This window comes from Oryctolagus cuniculus, chromosome 11 (assembly GCF_964237555.1).
Source record: "Oryctolagus cuniculus chromosome 11, mOryCun1.1, whole genome shotgun sequence".
NCBI classification, from domain to species: domain Eukaryota; kingdom Metazoa; phylum Chordata; class Mammalia; order Lagomorpha; family Leporidae; genus Oryctolagus; species Oryctolagus cuniculus.
The window spans coordinates 97218329-97241205 of record NC_091442.1 but is presented as its reverse complement, the minus strand read 5'-3'; the positions used below and the strand labels follow the sequence as shown (position 1 = coordinate 97241205).

The 22877-nt window shown below is 47.4% G+C and overlaps 1 protein-coding gene across 1 annotated transcript in view; it reads right to left on the bottom strand.

Annotated features, from left to right (window-relative positions):
- Positions 1-22877, bottom strand: part of PLXNC1 (plexin C1) — a 159374-nt gene that overhangs the window by 65636 nt on the left and 70861 nt on the right. The window contains exons 6-9 of the mRNA XM_008256886.4: positions 17821-17968; positions 15877-15964; positions 12664-12766; positions 12427-12522 (exon numbers count right to left, since the gene is read on the bottom strand). Of these exons, the coding sequence (XP_008255108.4) occupies positions 12427-12522; positions 12664-12766; positions 15877-15964; positions 17821-17968 (435 nt within the window). The remainder of the gene's footprint in view (positions 1-12426; positions 12523-12663; positions 12767-15876; positions 15965-17820; positions 17969-22877) is intronic.

The window sequence follows — 22877 nt, the reverse complement described above, 5'->3', positions numbered from 1 at the left end:
TATTTGAACCATGGAGTATACTGCAGGAGAAAACAACAACAAAAAAAACCAAAAAACAAAAAACCTTGAGATTGTTGGCCCCACTGTGGGGGCCATTTCTTCTCTATGGCTTGTGAACATCCAGGTCTCCTGCTTGCCGCCCGATTATAGGCTTTTGCAGGTCAAGAACTGTTTCCTTTGGAGTCGCCTGATTCCTAGCCTTCTCTCAAGCAGGACTATGTCACCTTACCTCTCCACCTGCAGTGACTTACCAAGTTCCTCTGTATTTGATGGCAAGAACCATTTTCCCTTTTCAAGAAAACCAATCCTAATTTCTTTCATGTTTCCCCCCCTACAGGTGCTACCATTTATCATTTTGATCACTTTGGTCTTCTTTCTCAATGCTTATTTATTTGAAAGGCAGAGAGACAGAGACAGAGAAAGATGCATCTTTTACTCACTGGTTTACTCCCTAATTGCCTCTAAAAGCCAGGACTGGGCCAGGCCAAATTCAGGAGCCTGGAACTCAATCCAAGTCTTCCTTGTGGCAAGGACTCAGGTACTTGAGCCATATCCACAGCCTCCCAGGGTGTGCATTAACTAAAAGCTGGATCAGAGGAGAATGGCCAGGACTTGAGCCAGGAGCTCTGATATGGGAAGCAGGTGCACCAATCAGGAGCTTACCTCGATGAGCCATAGCACCCACCCTCTTGTTGTTTTGTAGATCATTTCCAGGTCTGGATTCCGCCACAATATGTAACCAAAAGCATAGGGGATGAAAGATCTTAAGCTTCTTGCTAGTATAAAGTAGGACAACAGATCTTCAGCACCAGTAAACTTCATACTCACACTCCTGAAATCTGAGAATGACACCAAGGCTCAAAGATGCATCCTCACGGGACTTTGGCTAACTGTAAATGCTGCACACATCCTCGTAGAGGACAAGACCCAGGAGAACGATGCTGAGGCTCTGGGGGAGCTTCCCTGCTCTCTACCTTGTGCCTACCACCTGCTTCCTGAGGTGACGCGCAGTTCCTGCCCCTTTGTGTGTGTGATGCTAATGGCAATGGCCTGGCTGGGCTTCAGGGGCTGCCCGCCCTGCTGAAACGGATGTTTTCCCATTCTGCGTCTCAGCAAACACAGGTGCTGGATGGTAGGTAGCCCTGTCACCGTCACTCATCCGCGCTATGGATTGGTTTTGCAGATCAAGGTAAATTCATCATTAATGTCATCACAGCAATGATGTAACGCGACAGAGGATTGATTTCGGTGGCAGAATTTATTTTAATCACTTTGTAAAGGACATTTAGCCCTGTATTTATTGAATCACAGAGGGCCTGAAAGGGTCACTTTAATTATTCTGTTACACTTGACTGTGTTTTATGGGGGAAATTATCCGCTGGAGTGCTACTTGGGATGGGGGGATTAGCAAAGACTCCAAGATAAATCCCTTGCAAATGTCAAGTGTGTGTTGGATTGCAAAAGGCTTACTCTGTGCTCTAACATGGCGACAGCTAAGTGAGCACCCACACGGCCTGCAGGACAGCACTAGGTACTGCGGGGACAAATGATCTATGTTGTGCTAGCTCAAGTGTTGGCAAACTACAGCCTGTGGGCCAGATCCTGTTCATGACCTGTTTTGGTACAGCCAGTGAAAAACATCACAAGAAGAATATTTCATGGCATACGAAAACGTGTGAAATTCAAATTTCAGCATCTGCAAATATTCATTTGTATATGTAGGGGCTTCAGAATTGATAGAAAATTCACATCATCTTAAAAAAAAAAGATTTATTTATCTGAAAGGTTGAGTTCCAGAGAGAGAAAAGGGGAAACAGAGAGAGATCTTCCACCCCCTGGTTCACTCCCCAAATGGCCACAACAACCACATGGACTTGGGCCATACTCTGCTGCTTTGCCAGGTGCATTCACAGGGAGCGGGATCAGATGTGGAGCAGCCAGGACTCGAACCAGTGCCCATATGGGATGCCAGTGCTGCAGGCTTTGGCTTTAACCCACTATGCCCCAGCACCAGCTCCGGAAGTCCCCTTGTTGTCTCTGGCTACTTTCGTGTGACAGCAGCAATGCTGACTGGCTGGGCCTGCACAGCTATAAATATTTACTGTGTGGCTCCGTGTAGGAACAGCCCTGCCCAGAGGAATCCACTGCGCCCTTAGGAAGACCAGGTAGCTGTTTGTTTGCTTCAATGCACATCATTTATATCCAAGTCAACGAGGAGTCCCAGGCTGCTCTTCTCTCTGGCTGGTCCTTCTCATTCTTCCATTTATACCGTTGATGTCTCCTCAAGAAAAATGTTCAAACACGCCCAGTAAACGCTACTTCTCTACTCTCTGCAGAGGACAGAGAGCGAGCCTTGTGCCGACTACACAAAGGGTTTTTAAGGGAACTATGTCTGCTCCTTCAGTGGCTCCACACACATGACCCAAGGACCTGACACGCTGTCCTATTAACTTTTTATTTGTTCCTGAGACAGCCTTGCTGCTTCTGGAGATTTCATTCTCAACTCTTACCTCCTTAGAGATGTGTCCATTGACCATCCGCAAAGGAGTGGCCAGGCCTATCCTGTGACACGCGGGGTCTGCTTCCAAAGAGGTTAGCTGAGTTGCCTTTGTTTGCTAAGGGAACCTCTCCTAATCTTGATCAGAGGACTAAGAAGTGAGTCAGAGTTAGCAGAGGGTGCCTCTAAGTATTAACCATGCAGCAATGCAAGAACATGTGAAAAACAGCAACAACAAAAAATAGGGCAGCTCTACAGCTGTACTAGTGCCTGCCGGTATTCTTAGAAACACAGCTTCCTGCGAGAGGGTACAGTGCAGGAGGCTGTGTTGGGTATATTGGATTCAGCCACCAGCATCCCATCTCTGAGTGCCTGTTTGTGTTCTGGCTGCTCCACTTCTGATCTAATGTCCTGCTGATATGTCTGGGAAGGCAGTGCAAGAGGGCCCAAGTACTCCCACGCATGTGGGAGACAGGGGTGGAGAGCCGGGATCCTGGCTTCAGCCTGGCCCAGCTCTGGCTGTTGTACCATCTGGGGAGGGAACCAGAGGATGGATGATCTTTTCCCCCCTCCCCACTTCTCTTACCCCCGCCCCTGGGCATTCTGTCTTTCAAATAAATAAATAAGTCTTTTTAAAAAAATCCAGTATAGACAAAAAGTAAAGAATGAGTTCCCCCCAAATGCTCCACACAGTCTACTTGTGAGATGTGCTTTTGTATTGTGATCAAGTTAATTCACGATCTGACATGAAACAGCCAGCCCCACCGGCTTCCACGTAGAGAAAGAGCTAATTTAAAAACATAATCGAGTTTGATTCAAAGAGACAATTTCTTATGCAGCCCTACAGGGACATTCCTCCCTCACCCGATGTCCGAGGATTTCCATGCATCAACTCCAGAAACCATCCACTGTAACCATCACAGCCCGGCTTCGCTCGGCAATTAACCTCAGAACGGTTCACGTCCCGCCAGTTGCGCTTTAAAGACTCCAGCGCTATGGTTAAATAGCTGTGTGGTTTTAAATTGGTTAACAAAATGCGATGAGCTTTTGATACCTGGCATGTTTAAGTCCCTTGCCTGTTTTGAGTAAGAAAGCACATCGGTAACTGGTTCATCAAGTGATTTCTAGGATACCCAATTATTATTATTATTTTAAAAACAAAGTCATTACAAGATAGCAGAAATAGCACACACTAAGTAATAGTTATCTTTGCAAAGGTCTAAGAGGATTACTCCTGACAGTCGGAGTACCTTCCGTGAAGTCTGACATCAACACAATTCAAATTACCACGACATTAATGGAGAAAATCCTGCAATGAATGGAGAGAAGGCTGCAAAGAGGTGCATTAGGCAGGCTCAGTTTATTAACTGAATCATACCCTATTAATCTATTTTAAAAAGGAAAAAAAAAAAAAACAAACCCTGACAAAGCTCTCTGTAGGCTTAGGCCTGAATCAACACTCGGTAAAACGTCTCTCAGATTTTCATTTGTGAAATTAGTTCAAACAGGACTGGATAAAAAGTCACATAGATCCAAAACCAGCTGGAAATCTGAAACCAAAGGCCAGAAGAGAGATGAAAGGTAGCACAACTAATTAAAAGAAAGTGTCCTGGAGAGCCCTGCGGGGGTATCTGGTTCAGAATTATTTAACATCTTTATTAATGACTGGGAAGGGATGGAAGCGATGTATTAATGAAATGGATAAATTGAGGAGTGGCAACCAGCAGTGGAGATGGGGCAGTGTAAAAGGAGGTGAGGTATGGAAAGGAAACAGCAAGAAGACAAGCCCAGCGTTAAATGCAATAAAAAGGTCATCTATTTGATGCTTGGCCTCCTGGGCAAATAGCAGCCACCGGTTCGGGTAACTTCCGGTTGGTCCTGGGAACTTCTGGGTTAGCAGTGCCGCTGGACAGAGACCTGGAGATGGCCATTGGCTGTGCTTGCTCTAAGCTGGTGATCAAGTCCCTGTCCTCTGACCTGGGGACTGGAGAGGGAGCCTACGCGCCCAGGGCCGGGCTGCCAGGGCCACTCCTGGATAGAGTCACTCTTGGCCAGGAGGATGGATCAGAACTCCAAGACCCGGGAAGGCTGAGCTCTCCTCCTGCAGCGGCTCCCGACTCCAACTTAAAACAGCTACTCAGCCTCCCACGCTCGGCCAGGGTTCCACGTGAACATGAGACTCCTGGTGTTCCGCTTTCCCGAGGACCCACGTCCCCACTGCAGGCCTCTCTCACTCTCTCTGTCTTGGAGGAGGTGCCCAGCCCTCCTTCCCTCCGAAAACACCCAGGCCGTCCTTGTCCTCCCCTGACGACCCGGTCAGGGTGCAGGTCTTCGTCTCAGCCAACATGGCGTGGCAGAGATGCCGTAGACTGGGATCGCCTCATGCCCAGAGCAGCCAATATCAACCTCTCCCTTCCAGATAGAATTTTACCACAGTGCTGGATGCTTTAACATTGTTTATGTTTACATTTATATTATAATTGTTTCTATCTAACCTAGGTCATACAATGTAGGGTAGGAGCCACACCTGGAATCAGACTGCCAAGGTCTGACTCTCTCACTTATCACTTACTACCTACTTATCCGTCTAAGCCCAAATCTCCTTGTCTATCAAATGCAGCAAATAGGTCCTTTATGAAGCTTAAATAAAGAGATACTATGAGCTCAGGTTAGACCACAGGCCCAACAAATATTAGCTACCTCTCTTCAAAGTAGTACATTCTGGCATTCTTTCTCATGCCTTTGTGGTGCACACTCAACTGCCTTATGCCAATGAGGCTTCCTCCCAAATCCTGTAAATTCTATAAAGAATGCTCCACGTGGGCACACATGCCGCCTGCCTGTCTGGCACAGAGTAGATGCTCAACAAACACATTCTGAATGAACTGGTAAGCAGTCAACTGGAGGTGAATCCCGCAGCACCTCGCCCGGTCCTAGGCTCAGAGAAGTTATTCAACAAGGCATATGTCAAATTTAATTTCTTGAATTTGGCATATTAAACAGTTACTTATACTCCCATGTTTTCACCGCTCAGTTCTATGGAAGCAACCCAGATTCCAACAGCTGGAGGCTGGATAAAGAAATTGTGGTATATACACATGATGGAATAGTACTCAGCCATAAAAACAAATGAAATCCTGACTTTTGCAACAAAATGGATGCAACTGGAAATCAACGTGCTTCATGAAATAAGCTTGACCCCAAAAGACAAATATTACGTTTTAGCTGATTTGTGGTAGTTCATATATAGAATATAAAATATTTGTTAGTTTATGTGAGTGAAATTGACACCATCTCTAGATTTGATTATTGTTTATAGTCCTTGTCTGATTTCCTGCTGGAATAGTGGTCTTCCTTAGCTTTACTTGTTGAACTCTTTATTGAGTGGAACAATAAGCCTTTGACTATAAAGGAAATTTAAAATAGATTATCACAAAAATTAAAAAAGAAAGCATGGCCGGTGCCGTGGCTCAATAGGCTAATCCTCCACCTTGCGGCGCTGGCACACTGGGTTCTAGTCCCGGTCGGGGCGCTGGATTCTGTCCCGGTTGCCCCTCTTCCAGGCCAGCTCTCTGCTGTGGCCAGGGAGTGCAGTGGAGGATAGCTCAAGTGCTTGGGCCCTGCACCCCCATGGAGACCAGGGGAAGCACCTGGCTCCTGCCATCGGATCAGCGTGGTGCACTGGCCGCAGCACGCCGGCCGCGGTGGCCATTGGAGGGTGAACCAACGGCAAAGGAAGACCTTTCTCTGTGTCTCTCTCTCTCACTGTCCACTCTGCCTGTCAAAAAAAAAAAAAAAAAAAAAAAAAAAAAAAAAAAGAAAGGAATGAAGGAAGCAGGAGGGAAGGTGGGAAAGAGGGAGGGAGGGAGGGAGAAAGTGAGGAAGTATCATCGTATTCTTAGAATTCCATCTATGCGCTACATTAAATCTGTCTTCTTTATGTTAATTTCTAAAAGTAAATAAAATAACATTTACAAAATTTAATTTCACTTCTGGAGGCAAGGTCTCTGAAACAGTCCATTCGGATTGCCTATGGGAAATTCAAATGCACGCTCAAAAGTGATGGAGGAAGAGGAAGACAGAAAGAAAGTTTGTCAGCGCCTTGAGCAGGCGTGTGGCTTTGTACGGCTTCCTTCTGCCTCTGAGCAAGACGCATATTCCGAGGAGTACTGAGTATCGGAACGACATCTCATCAGGGACCTTTCCAAGCCTTGTTTGAAAGCAGGAGAGAGGGGGCAGCCGTCTACACCCTGAGCAGGTGAAGCGCCAGGTGGAAGACTGGAAGAAACGGAAACGGAGGAAGGGACTGGGGAAGGGTGAGACCTCTTCAACACTCCTACGTGTGGGAGGATGGATGCTGGCCTTTGCAGCGAGACCACTCCTCCTCCAAGATCCAGCACGGAATTTGGAGCTCCCTTCCTTATTTCAGTCACGCTCTCCCTCAAGGAAGCCTCCCCACTGGGAAAATGACAGCCCATGTGTCTGGGTTTGGGGAGGGGAGGGGTCTAAGAGTCAGGAAGACCCTTCCAGGCGATTGTCCAGCTGGGAGTGAACTGAGACCCCTACTTCCTCAGTGCCACGTCCTTGGATGAGCAAATAGAGACCTTAAATGTCTTGAACAGCGCTCCATTGCCACTGAAGGATAAAGTCAAAACCCCGGGGCCATTTCAATCATGTGTGCTTTAATGTCTTGCGTCTTCTGCTGCAGCCAGATTGAATTATCTAGGGTTTCCAGGAATGGGTGCCCTGGAATTTTCTGCCTCCTGTCACACTGTTGCTTAGGACACCTGCTTCTCAGTCTCCATGTGTCTGGACGCTTCTCCTCCCTCAATGGTGAGCTGACATGCCATCTCCATCAATCAATCCACCCGTCAATCAAAGACTTAACCAACCACACTGATGAAGTGTTTTTAACTGTCAGGCAGTGGGCTTAAATAAACAGGGTGGACTAAGATCAAACTCTGGGCACAGAAAAGTCCTCTGGGGTTATACACGTTCTGGTGCTTTGCCTCTGGTAATCTTTTTTGACCTTGTGTTGCTACGGGCGTATTCATGGATACAGTTCTGGAAAATGATGACCAGAGAGACGCCTGATTCATTTGTGTCCTCTTCATGGACCCGCTGGAACTCATCATGACCAGTATCTAATAGATGCACAACAAATACCCGCATGAAGCATCGACCCGGGCTCCGGATCATGGAGCCCCCCGGCGGTGCCTGCACCCTCACCAGTGCCCAGCACACAGGAAGCACTGGGCACATGCGCAATGGGGGCAACACATGAAAGGAAAGCTCTCAGTGGCTTCCCAGCTAGGAAAAGAGCTGCAAAGGGGTTGGTGCTTCGGAAAAGGATGCAACACAGAAACCGCCACAGTGAGAGAGAGCAGTGTTTCCCAGAGCACGAGAAATCCCTCCTGTCCCTCCCTCTATCAGCCCAACTGCAATGCTGCTGAGTCATCCATTTAGGAAAATATTTCAGTACCAACAAAACTTCTTTCTCTAAACTTTGAAGGTTTATCCACCTAAAAGCACCCAAGACAGCTCTGGGCTTTTGTTTATTTTTAGCCTCCTCTTTCTCTCTTGGTGACCCCAATTCTTTTCACCACACAGAGTCAGAGTTCAAAAGGCACAGGAAGATAATACAGGAAACCAAGATGTAGGGAATTCATTATTGTTTCCCTTAAAGTAAAAGAAGTTTCAAACGCTTCCACCCCATTTCAGCAATAAAAAGAAATGAATTATTGATACATAAACGAACTGGAGTGAATTTCCAGAGAATATGTTGGGTTTAAAAAGCCAATTGCAGGGACTGGCATTGTAGCATAGCAGATAAAGCTTGAGACACCCGCATCCCATGTGGGTGTTGGTTCATGTCCTGGGTGCTCCACCTCCAAACCAGCTCCCTGCTAATGGCCTGGGAAAAGAAAGAAAAATGGCCCAAGTATCTGGGGCCCTGTCATCCTTGTAGAGACTCGGATGAAGCTCCTGGCTCCTGGCTCCTGGCTTTGGCCTGGCCCAGCCCTGGCCATTGTGGCCATCTGGGGAGTGAATCAGTAGACAGAAGATTCTCTCTCTCTCTCTCTCTCTCTCTCCCTCTCTCCCTCTCTCCCTCTCCCTCTCTTCCTCTTTCAAGTAAATATTTTTTTTTTAAAGAGCCAGTCCCTCAAAGGGCATATATGGATGACTCCATTTGTGTCAAATTCTTGGAATGACAAGATGCCGAGACAGATTAGTGGTTGCCTGGTATCATGGATGGGGAGTGAGAGGGATGCAGGAAGTAGGTGGGGCTACAGGAAGGCCGCACCAGGAGCCTTGTGACCACAGAGCTGTTTGGTATCTTCATTGTAGTCACTGTTAATATCCCGGGTGTGATCCTGTGCTATGATTTTGTAAAATGTTACTATTGGAAGAAACTAGATAAAAGATATACATACTATTTTCTTGCAACTATATGTGAATCTACAATTATCTCAAAATTAAAAGTTTAACTTTTACCAAAACAATCTTGAAAAAGAACAAAGGTGGAAGACTCAATAATTCCTGATTTCAAAATTATTTACAAAGCTGCAATAATCAAAGAATGCAGTACTGACATAAAGACAGATGTATGGACCAATGGAGCAGAAAGAATACCCAGAAATAAACTCACCTACCTACGGTCAAATGATTTTCTACAAGGGAACCAATACCATTCAATGGGGAAGAGAACACTCTTTTTGACAAATGGTATTGGAAAAACTGCTAAGAATGAATGGGGCACCAGGCATTTGGCCTGGCTTCTGCAACACCAGTAAAGATGCTCCAGTCCCACGTCGGAGGACCTGGGCTTGATTCATGGATCTGGATCCTGACTCCAGATTCCTGTCAATGCAGACCCTGCAAGGCAGCGATGGCTCAAATCACTGGGTCCCTGGCATGCATGTGGGAGACCCGGATTCAGTTCCTGGCTCCTGACTTCAGCCTGGCCCAATCCTAGCTGCTGCAAGCATTTGAGGAGTGAATCAGTTCCTGGGAGCTCCTTCTCTCTTCCTGCCACCCTTTCTCTCCCTCCCGCTCTCCCTCTCAAATAAAAAAACAAGGAATGGGGAATAGGCCCTTTCTTCATGCCATAAACAAAAATAAACTCAAAATGGATCAAAGATCTAAACGGAAGAGTTAAAACTATAGCACTGTTAGAAGAAAACAAGGCATTGGAAAAGCTTCACGATGCTGGAGTTGGCAATGATGTCTTGGATCAGACACCAAAAGCACAGGCATCGAAATGAAAAACTTCTGTGCCTCAAACAATCAGCAGAGTAAAAAGGAAACCTATGGAATGGAAAAAATATTTGCAAATGAGACATCTGATAAGTGGCTGATATCCAGAATATATAAAGAACTCCTGATACTCAACAACAAGACCAAGTCACTAAAACATGAGCTAAGGCATTTCTCCAAAGAAGATATACAAATGGCCAGCTAGCATATGAAAGGATGCTCAACATCACTAATGGTTAGAGAAATGCAAATCCAAACTATGATGAGATACCACCTCACAACTATTAGGATGCTACAATAAAAAAAAATACAACCAGAAAATAGCAAGTATTGGCAAGGATGCGGAGAAACTGGAGGCTTTATGCACAGTTGGAGGGAATGCTGAAATGGCACAGCCAATATGGAAAACACTGTAGTGGTTCCTCAAAAAACTTAAAAATAGAATTACCACATGATCCAGAAACTCCACTTCTGGGCATATACCCAACAGAATTGAAGGCAGAGTCTCAAAGAGATGGTTGTATTCCCATGTTCACAGCAGCACTATCCTCAATAGCCAACATGCGGAAACAAACCCAAGTGTCCACTGATGACTAAATGGATAACCAAAATGCGTCACACACACCCACACCCACACACACACACACACACACACACACGCACACACACACACTGGGAGCCTATGAAGACAGGGCATTCTGACCCAGGCTACCATATAGAAGAACCTTGAGAACATGATGCTAAGTGCAATGAGCCATCAGCAGAAGAGAAACACGGTGCCCAGCGGAGTGAGAGTCACAGACACATGAATTGGATTGGCTGCTGGCAGGAGCTGGGGAAAAGGAGGATGAGCAATTACAACGTAATGAGTACAGCATCTCAGTGTTGTGAGATGGAGGAGTTCTGGAGAGTGGCTGCACACGTGGTGAACGTACCCAGCACCACCGAACTGTACACGTCAAAATGGTGCAGACGACAAACTCCATGTGTATGTTACCAACATTTTAAACAGCTGAAAAGACAGCAAAGTTGAATCCTGAAGAAGCCACTGTTTCCCTGATCCAAGTCTCTGTCATTTTGTCTTGTCTCACCAACCAGCAGGAGTAGAAAAGCAGCCCAGTGCTTAATAAAATCTCCAAGACTTTACAGTCTCAAGATATTGGCACACCAAGCTTTTCTAATGCCTTTAATTAAGTTCATAATCCATTTTGATTCACATTCTCTCTGCCAGTTACTTAATTCACCTAAAGTTACAGTCAACTTTTCAGTAATGATTAAAAAAAATCTGCTACTTATTTATATTGGCACTTGACCTTAAATAGCAGCAAATGGATAAGTCAAAGCCACAGATTAGTCATGAATAGCAAACTGGGCTTTTTTTTTTTTTTTTTTTTTTTAATGCGGCTGCTTTTAATTTGTCTGCTCCTACTAGACTTCTAGGTTAATGAGAGCAGGATCTTGGCCCATTTTTGTTTGTTTTTCACCCCATTTAGATGCTCAGTGTACTTCTATCCACTGAGTGAAGTCAAGTGCTTGGCTGTGCACTAAGCAGAGCCACTTAGGTTCTGCCCATACCATAAATGTTCACGGCATTAAGAGTTAAGTTTAGGGGCTGGCTGTGGCGTAGCAGGTAAAGCCGCCACCTGCAATGCAGGCATCCCATATAGGTGCTGGTTCAAGTCCCGGCTGCTCCACTTTTGATCCTGCTCCCTGCAATGGCCTGAGAAAGCAGTAGAAGATGGCCCAAGTCCTTGGGCCCCTGCACCCACATGGGGAGAGCCAGAAGAAAGCTCCTGGCTCCTGGCTTCGGATCGGCGCAGCTCTGGCCATTGCAGCCAGTTGGGGAGTGAACCAGCGCTTGGAAGACCTCTCTATTTCTCTGCCTCCCCTCTCTATGTAACTCTGACTTGAAACTAAATAAATAAATCTTTAAAAAAAAAGAAGAATTAAGTTTATTTCAGTGCAAAAAATTCAAAACCTATGCCTTGTTTTCTCATAGCATGCATTTTCTAGATTTTTTTTTTGTGCAGAACCCTTGTACATATTTAGAACAACTCTGTGCTTTAGCATAGTTAATGACTATGTTAGATTACCTATAGGAAACTACGAAAAATAACCTAATTGAAGCTAGTTTGCATGGACTTCGGCCATACACAAAACCCCCCAAACACGTGGCCACGCTATCAAGCTCTGCACTCATGCACATGGTCTTCCAACAATTCATGGACGATGTCTATCATGAAAAAGCTACTCAGAGATTTCAGAAGTTTTGCACTGAAATAAATTGATCTTTCAATTCCATTTTCCCATAAGCTTTCTGCAGTCCCCCATATGTGGCTGGAATTGAAACCCCCACCCCCACCCCCGCAACCCGCCACTGGACTTCCCTCTAAACTTTCCCAGAGTGAGCCACAAAGTCACCTTTACAATGTCACTCCTCCCGAGACACCATCATTTTTCATCATTACAGAGTTTTTAATTTCTTTTATGTGACCGTGCAGTTGATGTATTGAGTCAATTAGGTACAACTTGGTTAAAAACCACAGGCGAAAAAGGGAATTTGGGAAGAGAGCGAAATTGGCAGTTTTTCTTAAAGGGACCCAAAGGAGGAGGAACTGTGGCCGCCACTGAGAGGGTTTTTGTTTTGTGATGGTCGTGAGAGCGGGGCTGACCTGAAAGCCTGGGTTGGTGCTGCTATTTCTGCCCTCCCCGAGTCTTCCTCCTCCTGGCGTGGTGGGTGACGTCTCAACAGCAGCCGGACAGAGCTCCTGAAACGCAGACCGTGTCTTCAACCTCCGAGCAGGTGGGAAACTCAGGGTGCAAAACACACACGGAAGACAGGGTGGGGCGGGGGAGGCACAGATGTTTATTTCTGGCTAGACCCTGTAATACCAAAAAGCTCACTGTACCTGGTTTCTCTCATAGTCAGAAGGGTCACAGGCTGTGAAGGGGTGGATGCACTTTCGCCCACTCTTACACCACGTGCAGCCGGTTCCAACGCACACTGGACATCTGGCAACACAGAAAACCAACTTAATTTCCCATATTTTTAGGAAAGCGTTCCTGTTCTAGAATCTCCCTCTGTGATTCGGCGTGCAAGCATTAAAAGGATGATAAAAACAATCCCCGGATGGGCGGGACGAACCATGGGGAGCAAGGGCAGTGCTTTGAGACTGGGCAGAGAGCACCGACTTTGTGCCCTGCGCTGGGACGCCGCCCTCAGGGTTGATGACTGGCCTCACACCTGCAGGGGTGTTGCCATGGAAACGTGGGTCACCTGCTGGTCCCAGATAACAGAAACCCACTGAATCGGGTTCTGAATGGGTTCTGCTATTTGTCTGGCCTCAGGTGAGTCTCTCTGAAGACTGATCCCTCTCTCCCTGCTTCCACCCCCATGTCAGCAAGCCCTCAATCCCACAGCAGTCACACTGCCCACTGCCTGCAAGATAGGAGACAAAAAGCGCTACCTGGCAAACAGAGGGACTGCAGTGCTCCTGTTTGCTTTATATTCAAATTAAGGAAGAGTTCAAATAATCTACTTTGCATGGCTAACTGTGGAGGACTTGAAAACACACATTAGAATAATCTAAGTTAAAGAAGGAATGATGGGGCGGTGTCATATTGCTTGGGACACCCACAACGTGCATCAGAGTGCCTGGGGTTCAAGTCCCGGCTCCACTTCCAATAACATCTTCCTGCTAATGTGTACCCAAGGAAGTGGCAGGGATGGCTCAAGGACTTGGGTTCCTGCCACCCATGTAGGAGGCCTGGATGGAGTTCCCAGGCCCTGCCTTTGGCCTGGGTCAACCCCACCGGTTGTAGGCATTTGCAGAGGGAATCAGCAGATGGGAGATCTCTCTGTCACTTTCTCTCTGCCTCTAAGTTACATAAATATATAAAAAAATTGAAAAGAAATGGAGCCGGCGCCGTGGCTCAATAGGCTAATCCTCCACCTTGCGGCGCCGGCACACTGGGTTCTAGTCCCGGTTGGGGCGCCGGATTCTGTCCCGGTTGCCCCTCTTCCAGGCCAGCTCTCTGCTATGGCCAGGGAGTGCAGTGGAGGATGGCCCAGGTCCTTGGGCCCTGCACCCCATGGGAGACCAGGAAAAGCACCTGGATCCTGGCTCCTGCCATCGGATCAGCACGGTGCGCCGGCTGCAGCGGCGGCCATTGGAGGGTGAACCAACGGCAAAGGAAGACCTTTCTCTCTCTGTCTCTCTCTCTCACTGTCCACTCTGCCTGTCAAAAAAAAAAAAAAAAAAAAAAAAAGAAATGGTAACAAGGGCAACCTGGGCTGGGCTGGAAACATTGCAAGGGAAGACCACAGGAAGTCTCTGTGGGGACAGTCAGGAGGACTAGGGCAGGGTGAGGGGACCCAGCTCATGTTTTATAATCAAAGGGACTTCACTGGCCGGCGCTGCAGCTCACTAGACTAATCCTCTGCCTTGCGGCACCAGCACACTGGATTCTAGTCCCAGTCAGGGCGCCGGATTCTGTCCCGGTTGCCCCTCTTCCAGGCCAGCTCTCTGCTGTGGCCAGGGAGTGCAGTGGAGGATGGCCTAAGTCCTTGGGCCCTGCACCCCATGGGAGACCAGGAGAAGCACCTGGCTCCTGCCATCGGATCAGCGCGGTGCGTCAGCCGCAGCGCGCCGGCCGCGGCGGCCATTGGAGGGTGAACCAACGGCAAAGGAAGACCTTTCTCTGTGTCTCTCTCTCTCACTGTCCACTCTGCCTGTCAAAAATTGAAAAAAAAAAAAAAAGGGACTTCACTAAGTCCATGCACAATGGAAAGAAAGATAAGTTTATTTTGGTACCAAAAATTTTGAAATCTATGCATGCAAAGGGTCTTCGAAAAGTTCACAGAGAATGCACATTATGAAAAAGAACTGTGCATGGGTTTGAAAATTTTTTGCGTGCCAAAATAAACCCATCCTTTAAGTCCATCTTTCCATGAACTTTTTAAACTACTCTCATATTCCTCAAGAAATACTGAGGAATTCTGCGACGGTGCATAGACATCACAGCTCCGCGGGAGAAAACCACAGATTCTCATCTGCGTTTACTCGGCACCTGAGTGAGCCAGAAGCAGGTGTGCAATTTGCATGCTTAACCTACTCCTCAGGTGTGATTTTCTAACAGGAAGCCGTCCCGTGGAATGGGCACTGGGTTGGTCGGGGCGGGGCGGGGCGGGGAGCTGGGTCCGAGGGTCTGGTTCTTAATGAGCGCACCATGGTGGCACCTGGGGCAGTCACTCCCTTCCTGGAAGCCTCTGAAGCTCGGGGACACACACACATTGTCTTCGAGCTTTCTTTGAGCTATGCGAGGCTACTTCAAACCGTTCATGGAAAAACAGAATGAAAAGATGTTTATTTTGGTACTAAAAAGGCCTGAAATCTATGTTTTTCACCGCATGTACTTTCCACGAACTTCTGAAGTCCCCTTGTAAACTTCTACTTATATCTCCCTCTTGTTTCCTATTTGTATGAACTCTGAGGTTTTCTGTATTGAGTGTCATCTTCTTCCTCTCTAAACGCACTCCGTTTCTTAGAAATCACGGACCCGGGCTGAGCCGGCCCCTCTCAAAGTGCCTCCATGAGAAAAAAATGAATTCTAGAATGGCCTCCCAACTGTCTGGAGATGGAATTTATTTTCCTCATAGATAACAATGGCCCCAGGCCAGGCCTAAAGACACTCACAGAGCCAGCCCATTGTATCGAGGAGGGAACGACAGACCCACTGGTTGTACAGCGGCTGATGTTTCCATGGAAACCTCCATCCCTCTTCCAAATGGAACATCAGGGATCTGAGACGCGCGTCTCTGTCTCCTTTCTGCATTAGGGCTCAGAGCAAGGTGCACCCCTCCCTCAGGGCAGTGGGGCAGTTCTAAGTGGGGGGGGCACTTCCTTCCAGTCTGCCCCTTCTCCCTGCTGGGACCACCACTGAAGCTGCCCCAGCAAACATGTTAGGGCAGGAGCCTAGGGGCTCCTCCGGCTCCCGCTAGGCCACGCTCCAAGGCATTTTGGAAAGTTCCGCTCCACCAAAGAGTTCTTTAGGAAACTGAGGCATGAAACAAATAAATTACAAGCAACCAGAGAATATTTACATTTCAAATACAGTCTTACTCTCTTAAGGATGAGCAGTTGGTAAAGTTGAATCTTTCTGACAAATTCCAAGAACCGAAGGAGAACGTCACGCTGACAGCCAGAACATCTGGAGCAGAGGGGGTGAAGAGGCATTTACAGTGGGTTCCTGTCCTTGTCGAGCATAGCAGTAAGTGTTAAAAAATATAACCCACATTGCCCTCTCGGCATAGAGCACGCAAGCATGCCAGCTGCTCGCTAACATTTCGATCGGTATGTGGTTCCTTCCCCATGGGCCGTTCCCATCAGGCAGTCAAAGTGCACAGCACCAGGCTCCGAACAGACTGAACCCAAAGCTAGTTCCAAGCCTCCCACGGATAATCACTGGGAAAAAGCCATTTTACAGCCCATTTACATCTCATACTCTCCCTGGGATCACTATCTCAGCTTGTAATTGGCCAAGCATAGGAATAAAACAAGTCACCGAGCAAGGATGGGAAAACCAGCATGTTCAAAGGAAATTCTGCACCTTCAGGAAAATCCTCTCTAAAAATATTTACCTAGGGCCCGGCATTGTGGCACAGCAGGTTAGGCCATCACTTGTGATGCTGGCATCCCGTATCGGAGTGCCAGTTCAAGTCCCGGCTGCTCCGCCTAGCATCAAGCCGCCTGCCACCGCGCCTGGGAAGGCAGCAGAGGATGGCTCGAGTGCTTGGGCCCCTGCTGCCCACATGGGAGACCAGGATGGAGTTCCTGGCTCCTGACCTCAGGCTGAGATGGGTCCAGGATCTCGTGGGCTGCCATGCTCCCCACACACCAACTGCACAGGGGCAGGTTCACACGCTGTAGCCAGAGCAGCACCTTTCAAATCCGCTTCCTTCCAGGGAGCAGAGCTGTTATGAACATGTGTTAGTCCCTTCTTTCATGATTACTGGGGATGGTAGGTGATACTGTTCAAATTAAAGGTCTTGACAAAACAAGAAGTTGGCCTGACTTTGTGGCAGCCCGAGTTTTCTTACTGAAGTGTGATTAGTGTGCAGTTCCGGCAGGAGAGACCACACACAGCTGTGCCTCCTGCACAGAAAATCGGGTTGTGCCAGGTCTCAACCTGCAACCTCACCGTGCCTCCTTACAGCTCCCAGGATAGGCTCCACGGCTCGTGAGGCCCTGCATTGCCCCCCGCCCCGGCTGCCTTCTTTGGAATCCATTTTCCATCACTCCCATTCCCTTTGCGTTACCCCTATAGAGCCTCTCCTGGTTTTTCTAAGCTTTGCTTTCCTGGATATCAGGCATGTTGGTCTCTGCCAAGAATACACGTCCCTCTCCTCTCTGTCTGGCCCCGCTCTCTTACACCAGTCTTGCTTGGACGTCACTTCCTCCCGGCAGCTGCCGTGCCCCTCCCCCATCCCCAGGTATCTTTTTCTTGGGCTTCCCAGGGTACCAGGTGCTCTCTGCATCTACACCCGCACTGTAGTGAGCTGCCTACTTACTTCTACCCCAACAGGCTACACCCACAGTGAGCAAGGAAGAGCTCAGGTTTGCTGTGTGTCACTCTCCCTAGCATGCGGCAGAGTGCCTTGTACACAATGATGCTTACGTAATACTTCATGTATGAGTGAACCAATGCCACTGACGTAAGCTGATAGGTCCCTGGCTTTTCTGCTATCTCATCTCACCCAGGACATCCCCTGCTTTTCAAATCTCTGGTTTGTGTGGACCATTTAGATGCTGTCAGCTAGATGAGGTCTGTCCTGACTGCATTCCCCTATCCAAAGACCCTCTCTCCATCCTTCTCCAGGCTCAAGGGACCCGAAAGACTCAAAGCAGGGGGCAGAGCAGAGGCAAGCAGGCACCAGGAGGAACGTGGGGACGTCCCCAGGAGGAGGGGATCCCAAGGCTCTGTGACTCAGCCTGCTTCCTTGGGCCACTCAGGAGGTTCTCCTGCATCCATGACCTCGGCGGCGCAGGAGGCCGGGAGCCACATACCTCTGTAGGTCGGCCTGGTGGGGATGGTGCAGGTACACGGCCGGTTTGCAGGACTCCTCCCGCGGCACAGGTCCTTGCCGCTGTCCAGGTTCCTCACCACGCACTGCGAGTGTCTGGGGGAGGAGCTCCCCAGCACGGTCACTGTAGTCTGCAGGGAGGAAGACACAGGCGACGGATGACGGTGTCTGCATCGGCCCCATCCATGGAGCCCCCCGGGAGCTCCCCTCTGACCTGCCACAAGAAGCCTCGCACGGCACAGCCAACGGAAAGAAACAGCTGTTGTGTTGGCCATCTGGTTTTGTTCTTTTGTGACTCTCATATTCCTGTTCTTGGACCGTATTTCTGCTTTGGGTGTGCTTTGCTTATCAATTTTTAAGGGCTCTCTGCATAGTGCCGATATTAATCCTTATCTGTCACATTCCTGATACATATTTTCTCCTAATCTACTATTTGTCTTGTAACTTTGGTTTGTGGTATCTTTTACCCTTGCACAGTATGTTTTTATGTAATCAAATACAGGGCTTCTCGTCTTGGCTATAAGCACTTCCCACAGGCACATATAAAATTCTTCCACTGTCTTTATTGTTTTACTTTTTAAACTTAAATCTTTAATCCATCTGGAATTTATTTTTACATGCAGTGTGAGATAAGAGTCCAACTTAATTTTTATCCAGATGGTTAATCAGCTTTGTCATAATCATTTACTAAAAACAAAAACAAAGCCAAAAAAACCCTCCCTCTTTTTCCTACTGAACGAAAGTATCATTTCTGCCAGACATCATATTACCATGTAGTTGGAATCTACTTCTGAACTCTGCTCTGTTCCCATAATCTCTTGATCTATTCCGATGTCATCAAGCTCTTACTACTGTGACTAACCGCACTCCACATCTGATAAGCACTCGCTCCCTCCTCATCTTCACAGTGTTCTCCATAGTTGCCAGCTATGACTCACCCATAGGAGCTTGGAAACCATTTCCTCCAAGGGGTGAGGAGACTGTGAGTCTAACTGCAATTGTGCTAAACACTCATCTGTGCATTAATTTTAAAAATATTTATATCTTTAGGATATCAAGTACTCCCGTCCAAACACGTGATTTCATTTTCATTTTTTCTCTTGGATCCAGGGTTTATTTCAAAGTAAGTGCCTCAAACTCCTGGCTGTTAAGATACACCTCTTTCATTCCTTTTTAAAGCCTGTTTATTTGACTTATTTATTTTATTTTTATTTATCTGAAAGGCAGAGTGATGGGGGGACAGAAAGAGAGAGAGAGGAGGAAAGAGGTTATTATCCATCCACTGGCTTACTGCCCAGATGCCAGGTTGAAGCCAGGCACCCAGAACTCAATCCAGGTCTCCCACATGGGTAGCAGAGACCCAACCACTTGAACTGCCTCCTAGTGTGTGTGTGAGCAGGAAGCCAGAAGGAGAAGTAGAGCCAGCACGCAATCGCAAGCACTCCAGTGTGGCACATGGGAGTCCTAATGGGCATCCTGACCTCTGGCCCAAACACCTGCTCCTCCTCTTTCTTATCGTGAATGCTCCTACACAGTAATTCAAGAAAGCGGCCTGTGAAAACTGCTTGCAAAATTGGTCAAGTTTTTGCTTGTGGTCAAGCATATGATCAGAATCTGGAGGAGTGTGTGTGTCTATGAGGAACACTTGAAGGTCTTGAAATGTCCCCTAGAGAAATTTTTTAACCCAAAGGATAAGGCAGTCAGGCCCCCCGCTCAGAAAGACACGCCTCTACGCTTATGATTCTTCACTAATAATTCCCATTGCGTCAGGTGCATGACGAGGACCTGGCGCGGGGGTGGAGGAGGTGGGAGCCTCCTGAGGGGCTGTGAACAGCCTGGCAGGTGTTCACCTTCTGTTAAGGCTCTGGCCTCCACCCAGACTCGCTGCACTGCCACCGAGGACTTTCGGCCTCCCTGGTCCTCTAATAAGTTGGCCGAGTCTGTTCTACATCCTAGGAGTCACCCTCGTCTTTCCATTTTCAAAACATTCTGTTTCCAGGCCATAGAGTCATGCTGGAAGAAAGCAAGTTCATCCAGGTCAACTTTACCCGGCCTGATAGCCAGTTCACTCCAGGGGACTTGGGCTGGGGACCCAAACCACTGCTACCTGCTGACCTTGAACCAACAGCTGAGCGCTCACTCACGCTAACTTCCTCAGGCCGGAGTGTGTGTCTGTCCCACTCAGCACAGCACACAATCATATCATACACGATCTTGTACATATCCACGTCTTAAATTGAATTCATTAACCAAACAATACAACGAAATTATCAGAAAGTTTTTAAAAACTCGTCTAAATTTTCCCCATTTCCTTCCAGTTCTTACATACATAGGTTTTATGTAATTGTAATCATTCCATTTATTTATCCCCATAAATGTTCATTAAGCTCCTAAAATATGCAAAGTATTGGATGATATATTGGATATTTTAGCAAACCAAACATCTAGAGTCTTCGCGCTGAAAGAGCTTCTACCCCAGGAGAAGTATAGAATACTCCAGTAGCCTAGAACTGGAGAGCCAACGGTATGAAGAGATGGTCAAGACAGGATGGAGGCCTGGGCTAGGATGGGACAGTGGACGTGGGAAGAACTCCACAGGCTCAGGTTACCCCTAAAAGGAACAAGGGGCAGGACTGGAAGTGCAGGATGTGGATGTGGAAGAGTTGGGTGAACAAACACGTGATAGAATTACCATAGCTACCACACGCTGAGATGGGACACACAGAGAGGAGAGGCAGACTTGGGGTAAAAGTTTTCAGATGTCTGGGAGATCTTTTAAAAATGCATGCTATGGCAGCTGGCACTGTGGTGTAGCGGGTAAAGCTGCCACCTGCAGTGTTGGCATCCCATATGGGCGCCGGGTTGAGACCTGGCTGCTCCATTTCCAATCCAGCTCTCTGCTATGGCCTGGGAGAGCAGTAGAAGATGGCCCAGGTCCTTGTGCCCTTGCACCTGCGTGGGAAATCTGGAAGAAGCTCCTGGCTCCTGGCTTCGGATGGGCGCAGCTCCGGCTGTTGTGGCCAACTGGGGAGTGAACCAGCGGAAGGAAGACCTCTCTCTCTCTCTCTCTCTCTCTGCTTCTCCTCTCTCTGTGTAACTCTGACTTTCAAATAAATAAATTAATCTTTTAAAAAATGCATGTTATAAAAAAACTATGCATGGATTTCAAAATGTTTACAACAAAATAAACTTATCTTTTAATACAATTTTCCCATGAACTTGACAATAATATTCATTTATATTTATTTGAAATGCAGAGAGAAATAGTCAGGGACAGACAGACAGAGATCTCCCATCCACTGGTTTATTCCCCAAGTGCCTCCAACAGCCAGAGCTGGGCCTAGTGGAAGCCAGGGGCTGGTAACTCAACTCTAGTCTTCCATGTGGGTGGCACGGACTCAGCTACTTGAGCCATTTCTTCTGCCTCCCAGGGCGCACACTAGTAGGAAGCTGGAATTAGGAGTGGAGCAGAGATTTGAACCCAGTTATTCTAATATGGCATGTAGGCATCCAAGTGATCTCTTAAGCACCACACCAAACTGTCACCCCCACTAACATGTTCAAGTCCCTTTGTATTCAGTTGATCATCAAGAAGATATGTTGAGTTAGACACAGCTTGGAGCTGCAGGAGCAATCTAAGCCGGAAATAAAGGAGACAGGAACATACAGATGACAAATAAAGGCTTTGGGAGTGGATATGATTGTTTACAGACAAAGCATAAAGTAAGAAGAGAGGAACAGCCCATACTGAGCCTTATACAGGTGCAATATTTAGAGTCAGGGAGAGAAGGAGCCAAGCAAGGGGTCGGAGGCATGGACAGAGAGGAGGAGGGGAGAGTGTGTATCCTAGAAGGTAATGAAGAGTTTTAAGAATGCTTCCAACTGGCGGTGGGCATTTGGCATAGCCACTTGGGACGCATCCCACATTGCAGTGCGGGGTTTGAGTCCCACCTCTGCTGCTATTCCAGCTCTCTGCTAATGAGAGTTGCAATAATTGCTCAAGTACTTGTGGCCCCGTCCTCAGGATGGAATCCCTGGCTTGAGGTTCAGCCTGGCCCAGCCTCAGCTGTTGCAAGCATTTGGGGAGGGAACCAGTAGATGGAAGATTCATCTCTCTCTCTCTCTCTCTCTCTCTCTCTCTCTCTCTGTTGCTCTGCATTTAACATAGCTAGAAATAAATTAAAAAAAATTTTTTTAAAGAATACTTTCAATCAGCCCTGTTGGAGGATGACTTTACAGTATCTGCACCAGTAAACTTAGCAAGTCCAGATTTGGGAATCAGTGGGGCAGGCGCCAGGTTGGGGTGGCGCGAGACAGCATGCATTTTTGAGGTGTACTGGAGAGTCACCAGAGAGGGGAAGGTGTTTCTGCTTGACTTTGGGTTCCGGGCAAGTATGGTTAGAAAGCTGAAGCTTCGGCTTGATAGACCCAGCGTGGAAATCCTCACTGGCTGATGGCTCCTTCTTAACATATCTTGGATAAGGAGTAAAGACACAAAGGGTGACAGGGACCCAGCCCCTGGAGGGAAAGTTGGGCTGCAACGTCCATCGGGCCAGAGCCCTTGCCCACTGGGACCGTCAGGCCCTCACACCTCGTTTTACTCAACTATTCTTCCTATTGCCAAACACTTGGTTATTTTCCAGGTTCCAAATCCTATAAATACTACGGCCAAGGCACAGTCATGTTTAGGGTCTTTTTCCTTTCAACTTACTTCCTCAGGATGCTAACTCTGGACAGAATGAACGCATTTATGACTTTGGAAACACGTTGCCAGTTGCTTTCCAAAAAGGTTATGTTGATTGAAACTATCGACTCTGGGTGTCAACATAGATGACTTTTGCTTTAATTTGTATTTATTTGATAACAAATGAGTTTGAGCATATTTGCTCATCTTTATCTACTTTATGAATCTTCTCTAGTGAGAATAAATCCTTTGGCCCTGTTTGAGTGTCTTGATGTTTTTCCTATTTTTCTCTAGCTCTGTTATCTCAGAACTAATATTCTGTCTATGGCAAATCTTTTTCCTAAAGAATATGTTGT